The 12,756-nt window shown below is 35.7% G+C and overlaps 1 protein-coding gene across 7 annotated transcripts in view; it reads left to right on the plus strand.

Annotated features, from left to right (window-relative positions):
• Positions 1 to 12,756, plus strand: part of LOC138764011 (bromodomain-containing protein 3-like) — a 160,325-nt gene that overhangs the window by 35,592 nt on the left and 111,977 nt on the right. For 6 of the 7 annotated variants that reach the window (XM_069939194.1, XM_069939197.1, XM_069939199.1 and 3 more), the window contains exons 3-6: positions 920 to 1,057; positions 1,135 to 1,270; positions 1,575 to 1,711; positions 9,240 to 9,593. In XM_069939194.1, coding sequence (XP_069795295.1) covers positions 920 to 1,057; positions 1,135 to 1,270; positions 1,575 to 1,711; positions 9,240 to 9,593 — 765 coding nt within the window. The remainder of the gene's footprint in view (positions 1 to 919; positions 1,058 to 1,134; positions 1,271 to 1,574; positions 1,712 to 9,239; positions 9,594 to 12,756) is intronic. The other variant, XM_069939200.1, reaches the window with a different exon arrangement.

A 12,756-nucleotide genomic window follows, 5' to 3' on the forward strand; every position in this document is an offset into this window, starting at 1 on the left:
GAATAGTTATCATTTCAGATCTTAATTTTTCCACTGAGTGTTATTTTTCCTGACCAATGTGTTCTCTTAACCTTATGTTGTCACATTTTTTTCTCAGTATTTTGCACTTGTTTTCTTAATCAAGACCCACTATTATACCATTTGCAAATGTTCAGGCTATGGTTCATAATGTTGCCATTCATATAATCTTGCTGATATATGAACATGCACCGATCCAAAGTATTCCTCACACTGAATTTTCCAGATGAGTATTGTATTCTGTTTAATTAACAAATTCTCCTTCTTTAAAAAAAAGCCAGATTTGTTCACATGGAGGAGTCAAATAATCTTAAGTTGACTGAAGTTCATATTTTACATTTGAGCTAATAAAATCAAGTTTGGAAGGGAAAGGATTTGTTTAATATGTGCAGGATTGTTTTAAAGCAGTGTTTCTCAACTGTCCTCTTTCCACTCACGTATCACTTTAAGTATTCCCTATGCCATAGGTTCTCTGTGATTAGTAAGGGATTGCTTAAGGTGGTATGAGGGTGGAAAGAAAAAGTTTGAAAATCACTGTATTAATTGTACCTAATTGACTTGTTTTGTGCACAGTTTCATAACTCCAAAGAAAATGGGCAAGTGATCATTTTTCTCAAGCAAAATATTTCAGTAACAATTGGGTCCAGAGCAGTGATTCTCAATTTTCCCTTCCCACTCACATATCCCCTTAAGCAATCCCTTAGTAATCACAGACCACTGATCGTGTAGGGACCACTTAAAGGGGTATGTGAGTGGAAAGGAAAAGTTGAGAACCACTGTTTTTAAAGTATAGATTTAGTTACATTTTAAAATACTACAATATTAAGGGGGGGGGGGGAAAGCAGTTATTAAATTTTACAGCCAAATTCTGATCTAAACATCAATGTTTTCTTTCACACAGGATTATTATCAAATAACAAAGAAGCCAATGGATTTGGGTACAATAAAAAATCGCCTGGAAAATAAATATTATTTTAAAGCCATGGAGTGTATTGAAGATCTAAATACAATGTTTACCAACTGCTATGTGTATAATCGAGTATGTCTTTTCATTTTGCTTTGTTTTGCACCTTTTGTGGTTAATTACTCAATAACATAATAAATGTCTGTTTAAAGCCAGGTGATGATGTAGTACTAATGGCGCAAACTCTAGAGAAGCTTTTTCTACAGAAGGTAGCAAAAATGCCACAAGTGGAAATAGAACTTCCAGTTGTCAATAAAAGAGGAACACATGAAAAAGGAACAGGATCAGGTAATCAAATAACGAGGTTCCCCATTTATGTATAACATACTTTTTTTTTGTTTTCTGTGAAATCGTAAATTTGAAAGAAAGAAAAGTATAATTAGGCATTAGATTTAATACAAGATTAGCTTATGGCTGTGTATTTATGCTTGAAACTATCATCTTAGCAAAAGTACTTGCCTTGTGATGCTTCTACTTGCATGGCATAATTGTCTTGGGCTATTATTAATATTAATCTGGCCGACAATTGTAAAGTTAGGTTTTTTTTCTACTACTCTTTCAGCATGGTGATGCCCTTTCTACTTTCTGCCAGCAGTGTCTTCGACTTCCCAGTCAAAGTTCTGCCCACCGTCTGAAATTGCAATTCAAAAACCAGTGCAATCAATCCAGACGTCTTTGCCAGTAACTCCAGTTCCTCCTCTTATTTCAGCAAGCCAATTTGTGACTAAAGTAAGTGTTTCTATTTTTGAAAAGGAACTTGAAATGTTTCAAAATCAAAGGATTTTTAAAAATATTCTCTATGACTCTATGGTTCTTTTTTTGTTTTGTGTACTGGTAATTTCTGACAAACTGAAAAGTCATTCAGTATTTAGGCCTTTCAAACTTGGCCACAATTAATGCATACTTTAGGGCAAGGAATCTCAGAAATAAAAGAAATGAATTGAGGGCACTGATGATATTACGGCCAAATCTGAAGTGAGGCAGGGATGGGAGCCCATTGATTCTCGTCAGAGGGCAGTGTGTAAACCTCCTACCATTTATAGTGATATAGATTAAGGAAATAATTAACAGTAATGTGGATAGATCTATTATCAGTGTTATCAAGATTAATATGAGTTCACCTGGATTGAACTAATGAATAAAACACGTAATAACTTTGGAAGCGTGCTGTGGGAAGAAATCAGGAAAAAAAATTACAGTAAATATGTAAGCTGTTTCTGTGAAGTCTCCAATAAAAGATGATGGTATATTTCAACATCTCTAATGTTAACTGTAACAGTCGTAGAGTAAAAAAAAATAGAATTTTATTTTCCTTTTTTATAAATGTAGTTAAATTTTCAATTTCACAATATATTAAACATTTTCATTCAAAAGAAAAACCCTCCTCCTTCAAAATATAAAACCTCACACCTATACTATCCATAATAAAAATCTAAAAAAAAATTATGAAGGGCAATCACATCTGCTAATATTGTAACAACATGTTATTATCATTATTATAATTGGGCCTCTATATGGTCCAAATATGGCTGCCATATCTTTGCAAATATATCATACTTATTTTCTAGATTATATGTAATTTTATCTATAGGTATACAACCATTCATCTCTGCAGCCGATCGTGCGATGAGTAATGGAGAGTTGGACTTCCAAGTAGTTGCAATATACTTAGCCACTGCTAAAGCTAGTTTTATGAAATAAATTTGGAATTGAGTTAATTTATTACTTATTTCAATAAAATTACCCAAAAGATAAAGTTCTTGGTTGTCTGCAAAGCCCACTCCTGTTATCCTTGTTAATATTTCCGCAATATTCTGCCAAAGAGACCTCACTTTCACACACAGCCACGTAGCACGTAAAAACATTCTTGTTTCAATCACACATCTCCGATATTTTAGAATTTGACCTATGTGGCGACTGTGGCACAAGATACAATTGGTGAAGGGAGTTGATACTAAACCAGTCCATATCTTGCATTTATAATTGATGTCATTCTATCCAAACACCAATCAGACCAGCATCTTTCTGATATTACAACACCTAAATCCATCTCTCTTGACCTCTGTGAACCTGGTTTTGCACTTTCACTCTGGAGAGCATAGTATATTTTGGTTATGAATTTGGGTGAATTCCCCAGCCTGATCATTCGTTCCATTTCACTAATTTCAGGTGGGGCCTCCATCTTTCTCTCAGGAACGATCTTGCTGGAGGAAACAGAAGAAGGTCCCATTAACTACTCCAGATTTCTGTTTTAGTTAATCAAAAGACAAGAATTCCCTCTGCATACAGGTCTTCAATGTATCTTATTCCAGGAGTTTAATATCCTGTTACCTACATTAAGAGGCAACAGGACATTCTTACATAATTATGCTCTTCATGATATCCCTGCTTTTTCCCCCAATACACTCATTGATTTCTTGCCAATACTCTACTCATATGTATTAATGTAGGATGATCTGTCTTCTGTTATTGACTTAACACTCAATTTGTAAATAAAATCCTTTGCTGCCCCCTCTTTCATTGAGTATAATCCCATTTGAATTGATGGGGGTGGGGGGGGGGGGGTTGCTGCCTTCCTCAAAGAAAGATGAAAGAAATCTGGCTTGTACTGACAAATAATACTTTCTAAAATCTAGTAGCCTAAGTCTTCCTTTCTTGCAATCCCATGTTAATTTTTTCAGCGATATTTCTAGGCACCTTATTGTTTCATAGGAATTGCCTGATACACTTATTTAATAATTTAAAGAAATAGACAGCGATTGGAAAAGATATTGTCATCACTTTCATTTTAACACAATTAACTCTTCATCAAAGCAATCAGCAAGTCTTTCCATTTCTGCAAATCCTTCTCCTCCTTCCCTAACAGGGAAGTATAATTTGTACAAATTCTGTATGTTATTGTCAGTCATTCTTCATGTATTTAATTTCATCTACTTTCCATTTAAATTGACTTGCTTTTTAATATCCTTCATAATCAAAGTTTGTCAATGGCATTATCTCACTTTTATCCACTCATTTTCTAGTGTTGTTTGTAATTTCTCCAGAGACTCTGCTGGGTCAGATAAATATAGGAGCCTCATCGTCAACAAATAGGCTGATTTTATGTTCTTGTCCAACTTTGAAGCCTTTAGTCTCCAGATTTCTCCTTATAATCTCTGCCAGCTGTTCAATCGCAAGGATGAAAAGTGCTGGGGACAGGGGACATCCCTGTCTATTCGATCAACTCAGGGAAAACCACTGACATTTAACTATCAGTTATAATATTGGCTTGTGGTTTATGATGAAGTTTTTATCCAATTTATGAATATTCTACCTAATCCAAATTTCTCCAATGTTTTAATTTTTTTTAAAAGCTATTCTAAGCGGTTCAATGCCTTTTCTGCATCAAGAGATTCAGTTTTGATATTTATCTATTAAATAGCCTACCCAGACTATTTGAAGAGTGTTTTCCTTTAACAAATCCCACCTGATCTGTATGTATCAATTTAGGTAAATATTGTCTCAGTCTATTAACTAATGCTATTGCAGTATTTTATAATCAGCATTCAAAACCAAGATAGGTCGATATGATGAGGTTTTTAATGGGTACTTGTTTTTTTTTGGCAACACTGTAATTATACCTGTGTAATAATAGCTGTTGAAAAAGAGTCCTAGAGAGTCCATCTCCAATGCCATATCCATTACAAGAGGCATCAACAGAGCCTTAAATTGTCTATAGAACCCGGACAGGAACCCATCCTCTCCCAGAGACTTGTTAGCTAGGAGAGTGTACAGAGCCTTCTCAATTTCTTCTCTTGTCAAAAGGACATCTAACTCCATTTGTTTTCTCACCACTAATTTAAGAAGCTCAACGTTTACTAGAAACTCGTCCATATCATTATCATCTCCTAATAATTCAGATTTGTATAGCTTTGTGTAATATTGTCTAAAAATATCATTAATCTCTTTCTGGTTGTATGTTAGAATGTTGGCTTCTGTTTTAATTGCATTTATCATCCTCTAACTCCTCCAACTTCATTTGCCAGAACAAAACCTTATGTGCTTGTTCTCCTAATTTATAATATTTTTGTTTAGTTTTTAATTTTTTTTCCCATTTTCTAAGAGTCTATATTTTTCTTGAAAACCAGTGGCAAAGTGGTGTCTGTACACATTTTCTTGTTTTTCCTCTATTGCAATAGTTAAGGTTAGTGGTCTGATAATAGCCTCACCAAATATTTTGTTTTTAGCCACTTTTTTTTAAACTGTGCAGACATTAAAAATAAATCAATCTTTGTATGAGAGTCATGAATCCTTGAGTAGAATGAGTAGTCTCTCTGAGGGATTGAGCTGCCTCCAAATATCAATCAGATTTTCTCCCCCCCCCCCCCCCCACAACACTGACTAATATAGTTTGTGAACCCTTGGCTGCTTTTAAAAAATGTATCCTTCATAAAGGCTTCATTGTCATAATTTGGAGTGTTAATATTCATAAACATCTAGGATTCTGCATACATTTACAATGCGCCATTATGAACCTTTTGGCTTGATTAATGATATATCTTCTATTATCACTGATAATTTTATTAATTAAAATTGCTACTCCTCTTGCCTTTGGACCGAAAGAAGACGATATTACTTGCCCCACCCATCTTCTTTTTAATATAACATATTCCAATTTAGAAAGGTGTTTCATGCAAGAAAACTACATCTGCCTTTAGTTTTTTAAGTGTACCAAGATCCTTTTCTTCACCAGCCTATTATCATTCAGACTAATAAACTTTCATGTTTTATTCATATGAGTTCTGAAACAAATATTGTTTTGATTATTCAAGTAATATAGTGATCTTCCCCTTTTTGAAAAAAACATAGTGGCCCTGCTTTGACGGTGACGTAAACAAAAATTCCTGGAAACCTGCAAAATCTTCTGAGAAAGAACCCCTCCCTTTGGCGGCATCTTGCAAAACTGCTCCTCTTCCAGCACTGTTATTCCCCTTAGGCTGGAGTCTGCACCCTGCTACTATTTTTACTTAGTTCTCTCTTTCTTGAACTCCTCGTGCAAATTTCAGGAACAGTTAACAATAAATGCATGACTTTTTGTTTTAAACTTTTTTTTACTTGTTCCCATTGTAAGCATTCTTCTTAATCTTTTTGTTTAATATATTTAATCTTTTCATAATCTTCCTTGGTCATGATAAAGCATCAATTACCATCCGTTACTTGACAGCCCGAATCACGGGATATATCATTGAATATTTTATATTATTTGATGGCAGTTGCCTTTCCTTTGCTTAATCAAAGTTGGACTAAAGCCTTGAAAGAATAATTCCTTTCTGCTGTCGATCTTAAGCGGGACATTGTGTTGCTTGGAGCAATCAAATTATGCTCCCAAAGCTGCTTCCCATTTCCAGTAACTCAAAAGTCTTACCAGGACTGGCTGTAGTTGTTGCTTGTCAGATATTCTGGGTCCGAAGGTCCAATAAGCCCTTTCTATTTGTAGTTTTCCATTGAATTTATTTTTTCCCCAATAGTCCTGGAATCCAAGTTTCAAACAAGCTTACCAAGTCAATCCCTTTTTTTCAAACCAATAATCTGAACACTATTGCATCTGCTAAAATTCTCCATGTGCTTGAGCTTATCCAGCAGAGCTTGTTTATCCAAGTCCCACTTCTTCATATCCTCTTTCAGCTTTTCTTGCATTTTAACCAAGTCAACTTCCACTTGGCTCTTTTGTTGCATTAAATCATCAAAAGCCTCTTTAAATTCAGAGATCTTCTCTGACATATCTCTCATTGTGGATTCAACACTCGTGAAACAATTGCATATAGTCTCCTTATCCAGGATTATGTTCAAGTCTCGCGCCGAGCACTGCTGCGTTCAGCTGGTCCAAAGGCCACTCTTGTTCCGCTCCCTTTCGGGCTTTCACTTGACGTTTCTGATTTTGTTTTTTTTGCTGTCTTTGCTTCTTCGAGTTCATTTTGTTCATTCAGTGAAAAAAACTTACTTTTAAACCATCTTTTTAATACTCTTCACGGAGAGGTCATCCAAGACCCATCTGTCTAGATCCTTCGCATAGCCACACCCCTTTGAAAAGTGTAGAATTCTTGACATGTAGAAATCCCAATAAGAGGGGGTAACACTGATTTGTAGTTTTATAATGAACCTGGCCAAGTTAAAAGGGTGGCAGTGGGAGAGCAGTTGAGAGCAATCGCCAGAATTCTACTAAGTTTGGCATAGTTGCAGGAAAGGATTAGGAGATTATCTTAAATTGAGTTAAACCAATTTTACCAGAGTGTAACAGAAATTTAAAGCTAAATATGTGACAAAACACTGGAAGCATTAATGAAGAAGAGAGTAATGATACTTGACGAAAAGGGCAACTAAGAATCAAGACATCCATGGAGTAAGGAAAGATGAGATGCTTTTGGCATACTGAAGATTCAACATTAGGAAAAAGACAAAATTATATGAAAATATCCATCAAAATAAAAAATTAAAATTGAGGGTATGTCTAAAACAAAGAGTGTGTATCAAAAATATATTCATTGTATGATGTTAAAGATCTATGTAGTTTTAATGCTTTGTTAGATAAATAAAATGGCATGGACATTAACAATAATAAGAGTTCATATTTTCTTTCTCTGAAGTTTTTTCTTTTTCTTTTACTCTTCTGGTACATGGTGTTTTTTTCTACTCATTTGACATTTCTTCACAGTATAAACAGAGGAGAATTTAAGTCATTTAAGACTTTGCCCATCTTGTGTTGCTCCACACAAAATTGACATCATTGATTCCTATATATTTGGTTACCCTTTTTCCCTTTGTGCACTTAGAAAATCTCTTAGAATCATCCTTAATATTATTTGCTAGAGCTATCTCCTGTCCCATTTTTACCCTCCTCCATTCCCAAAACTCCTCCAACTACACACAATCCCAGCTGCTCATATCTGCCCCATGCATACTTTTGAATCATGACCAGAGCTTGTATTTTCCTCATACACCTGCATATCTCATCCTTCACTTCAAGATGTAGGTGGATGTCCTGGACTCTTGTTGACATACTTTTTTAAAAATTATCCTATTTTCCTCACATTCTTCCTCCTTCAAACAGCCTGTTTCAATTAATAAGCTAATCCTTTGCTTGTAATTTCAAAATTGACCTTGCCCCAATTCTGAATTTTAATTCTTGGTCCTCCCCAGTCTCTCTTTGAGTTTTTTAAACCTGGTAGAACAATGGTTGCTGGTCCCCAAAGGCACACCCACACATACTTTATCCATATGCCCTTCCTAATTTTTAAGTAGGATCAAATGTTGACCTCTCCCTTGTGGGATCCTCCACCTACTGATAATGAAACTTTCCTGAACACATTTGAGAACTTTCATCCTATCTAAACATTTTGTGCTATGAATTTCATTATCAACATTTGGAAAGTTAAAATCCTCTCCTATGGCAACCATAATTGACCTACAACTGAAGCAATGTTCTGGCATATCTGATTTTCTGATTCCAGTTGACTATCTGGGAGACTGTAGTTCACTCCCAACTTGGTGATCAAGTGTGCCTTATTCCTCCAATCAATCCATAATGACTCATTGGCTGATCCATTTCTAATGCCACCTTTGATCATTGCTGTAACATCTTTTTTAACCAGTAATGCTACATCCCCTCTTCTTTTAAACCCACCTCTGTCCCTCCTGAAGCACCTTTACCTTATAACGTTGAGCTGCCAGTTCTGTCTCTACCTATCAGGTTTCCATTTGTTTTTTTGCTCCAGATTATAACTGCAGTGGCACATAATTCCAAAGGTGGCTGTTGGTCATTTGAGAGATTTGGTCTGGAAACTGGCAGAACAAAATCTCTTAACTGGCCTGCCACAATCTCCCTGTGAACCAGCAGCAGTGTTATTATCATTAGTGCGAGCAAAAAGCATCCCTTAGAAACTCATCCTTGGTTAATGCCAAGGGATTTGTTAGGAGATCGAATTTTTGTGCTGTGGAAAATTATAAATCATTTTGTTTTAAATTGAGGAATAATTCAGAACAGACATAATTTAACTGCTCTACTTAAGGATGGATTCCCATTTATTTAAAATTGTAAATACTTTTATGTTGATTGTTCCTTTGCCATGGTATTTCAAGAAACTGAAATTAAGGGAAGGGAAACATTTAAATAATTTTGAATTGACTGAATTTTTTTTTAAGATGCCTATTTCTACTTGTTTAGGTTTGATGTTTCCTTCTCAAAACTATTGCCCACTTTAATTGATTATTTTTGTTTAAGGTAAAGAAAGGAGTAAAAAGGAAGGCAGATACTACTACACCCACTACTTCAATTTCAAATGAAGGGAGTGAATCCATGTCAAGAAAGCCTTCAAAAATCTGTTCTTGGAAAGTAACAAGTCAGTCCATCAAGTCACCAGCAAAAGATCTACCAGATTCTCAACAGCAGCAAGCTGGAAAGAAAGAAAAAATAATGGAATATTTCCAAGATTGTAATAGCATTCTCAAAGAAATGTTTGCAAAGAAACATGCTGCGTATGCTTGGCCCTTCTATGACCCTGTGGATACTGAAGCTTTGGGACTTCATGATTACCATGATATTATTAAACACCCTATGGACCTTAGTGCGGTGAAAGTAAGTTGACTTCATCTCCCTTGGCCCCTTCTGCCCAAATGCAAAACACTCAATAAAATTGAAAAGTGGTGGTTTTTGAGCTATTTCTTGAGTTAACCCATTTTCTATGCCGTCTTTCTTTTTGTAACCCAATCCTAAAATGAGAATCAAACGTTTTTAAACATTCTGCTTTTTAATGTCTGATTCTCTACGAGGCAGGTTGGTACATTCATTAATTCCTTCATTAAATGTTGCTTTGAAATTGGAGGGTTTTTATTCTCTCACTTTTAATACTTTTTTTTTCATTTGGGAGATTTCTGGAAAAGGAGTTGGTGTGGAGCCACTAAAGCAGGTAATGGATTGTTAAGGAATTGGACCAATGGACAAGAAAAAAAAAACAGAAACCCCATCAGAGATGATTAATACAACTTGCACGAGTACTGAATCAGGCAAATTAAAACAAAACTATTCTGCTGTTGGCGGAAGGTTGGTTTTAAACAAATTATGAAAAGTTAGAGCTGTCTATAATGTTCCTGTTGACTTGTATGTGATGCTTCATTGTTCTAGATGTCTATCTGATTTCATCTGCTATTTCTTGCCCACTTTCCCAATTGATCTAGGCCCTGTTTTAACCTTGGTCTGTTTTACTCAACAGTGTTATCTCACCTAAATAACTCTATCTTAATTTTAAGCCTTACGCATTCAATTTCCCTTGTAAATAATCTGTAACATTGTTCAGATTTTAATGGCTTGTTGTGGGTGAGTTTGGAATGAAGAATGAAGGACTGATAGCTGCAAGGTTAGGTCATCCTTGAAGACAGAAGAACTCTACAGTTGTTGCCAAACCTCTTTATTTGGGAGAGACTACATCGACAAGGGAACTTGGATCACACTGAACATCATCTTTCAATCATTCACTATTTTAAATATATTTGATGTTATTTCTTTCGAACCATGATCCCACAATATCCAATTTAATGCTGCCATGTTCTCATCTATTAACCTAATGAATCTATTTCCTCCTCCCCTCCTGAAGTCCCTCTGTCATCCTTGCAGTGCATACTGCCATTCAGCTTTTAATCCTCAGCAAATTTAGATAATTACCTTTAATTTTCCCCTCCCAAATCATCAATCTAGATACTGAAAATGTGGGAAAATGAATTCCTTATTCTAAAATTTTCCTGTCCCATTTAAACTTTACACATTAATGAAGAGCCCCTGAAAGTCTGAATGTGCCATATCAACATTTTTGTCCTTCTCTTTATTTTTCAACAATCACAGTTCCTTCAGCCAAACTTGACTGCACCAGCCAAGTTGTCTGTCTGAGATTATTCCATTTGTTTGCACTTTCCCATATTCCTCTTAACCTTTCCTATCTGTGTGCCTGTCTAAATGTCTGTCTTAGTGATTACAACATCTGGAAACTCAATTCACATTCCCAGTCCTTTGTGAGGGGGGAGGGGAAGAAATGTTGCCTTGCATGTTTCTTTTCAATCTTTTCCCCACTCAACTCAAATCTATGCCTTCTAGGTTTTAGGCACCCCCACCCTGGACAAAGGCCTGTGTCCAATCATCTTATCGATGACCCTCCTCATGAACATCTCAGCCTCCAATGTTCCAGGGAAAATGCCCTGGTGTATCCAATTTTTAATTGTAACACAAGCACATCAGTTCTGGTAGCATCCTTTTGAAACTTTTCTGCAACCTTCCCATCTTAAAGACCTCCTTCCTGTTGCTGAATCACTGTTGCCCAATCGATCGTGTTTTGACCCAAGTGTGAAGTCTTGATCTTCGAATGTCACTTTCTTCAATCGACAAAAGGTACTGGTGCATTTAAGGCATTCATGAATTTTTTCAATGTCCAACTAACTTGAAAGAAATGGTCAATGTCTTCCAGTATCTTACAATGAATATTGTTCAAAAGCTGTGTGGTGTTGCAGGCAGATTGAGAGTTTTGACCTATGAATATTGAGTTTAAGGCTAATTTCATGCTTCAGTGATGCAGTCGATGAGATTTGGGTAACCCTTGTTCTTGGGTGTAACTGCCATTAATTGAACAGCTTCCTAATGGTTCTGATAATTAGTTGCACTTCACTGAATTGTTAAAGGTGAGAAAACTTTATAAAATTATTGGGGCAATGGTGCCACTTTGTTTTGGACTGGTTCAGAGGCAGATCTTCAGTTGTTTCACAGGTTGCTTGCTGTCATGGAGCAAGTATAAGATTAAGGCTATTTCTGTGAGCAATCACATTTGAGGAGGGCATTCCACAGTCCATTCCAATGAGTGGAGTCGTAGGATTTTTTTAGGCTGAAGTGTAGAATAACTAGCGCTACTCCTTGTTGATGCTCATTTCCACTCTTCCTCTGGATGGATGAAATTCATGCTATGATTTGTGAAGTAGCTCATGGGTCACAAAGAGGGGGTTTAGCGGAGGTCCCTCACAACATCATGCTCTGCGAGAATCCTCTATTGTTATCACAATTATGTATGACTTTTTGAAGCTGGACATGGTTAGAGCATCTTAAATATCATAATTTTCACATGTGGTTGGAAATTTGTAGATTTGTGACTGAGGATTGTAACTGTGATGTTTTGTTTGAGTTGGGTAATGGCCGTCTTGATGAGAGTAACATAAAAGCTGGTCCAAATAAGTGGCTGTGAGATGGAATCGAGTAGAGGACAAAGTCATTGTGAAATGGTTCTTCAAAGTGTTCTATAGGGTGTTACCAAACAATCCAAAAATCTTCCTGTTAAACAACAAAAAAGACAAAGAATTAGGTCTAAAATTAGACCGAGCTCAAAAAAGATTTATTATGATGGCGCTCGCAGGAGCAAAAAAAGTGCAGAATGATAACTTTGAAAATGGAAGCAACCTTAAAAATACAATCATGGTACATAGTAATGAACACGTGTATTCCATTAGAAAAAAATTACCTACGATCTAAAAGATAAATATACTTTATTTGAACAAATTTGGGAACCATACATAGTTTATTAGAAACTGCCAATTTCAGACCTCCATCTCTTAAAATGATACAAGTACGAAACTACTTAAATATGGAATCTTGGATGACACAATTTCTTCTTTCTTTTGTGTTTTTTTATTATTTATTTTTCTTCTTTCTTGCTTTACATCATAGGGGTGGGAGAAAGGCGGCAAAATGTGTATATTTTAAGGATGAA

The sequence above is a fragment of the Narcine bancroftii genome, chromosome 5 (genome assembly GCF_036971445.1).
Source record: "Narcine bancroftii isolate sNarBan1 chromosome 5, sNarBan1.hap1, whole genome shotgun sequence".
Lineage (NCBI taxonomy): Eukaryota > Metazoa > Chordata > Chondrichthyes > Torpediniformes > Narcinidae > Narcine > Narcine bancroftii.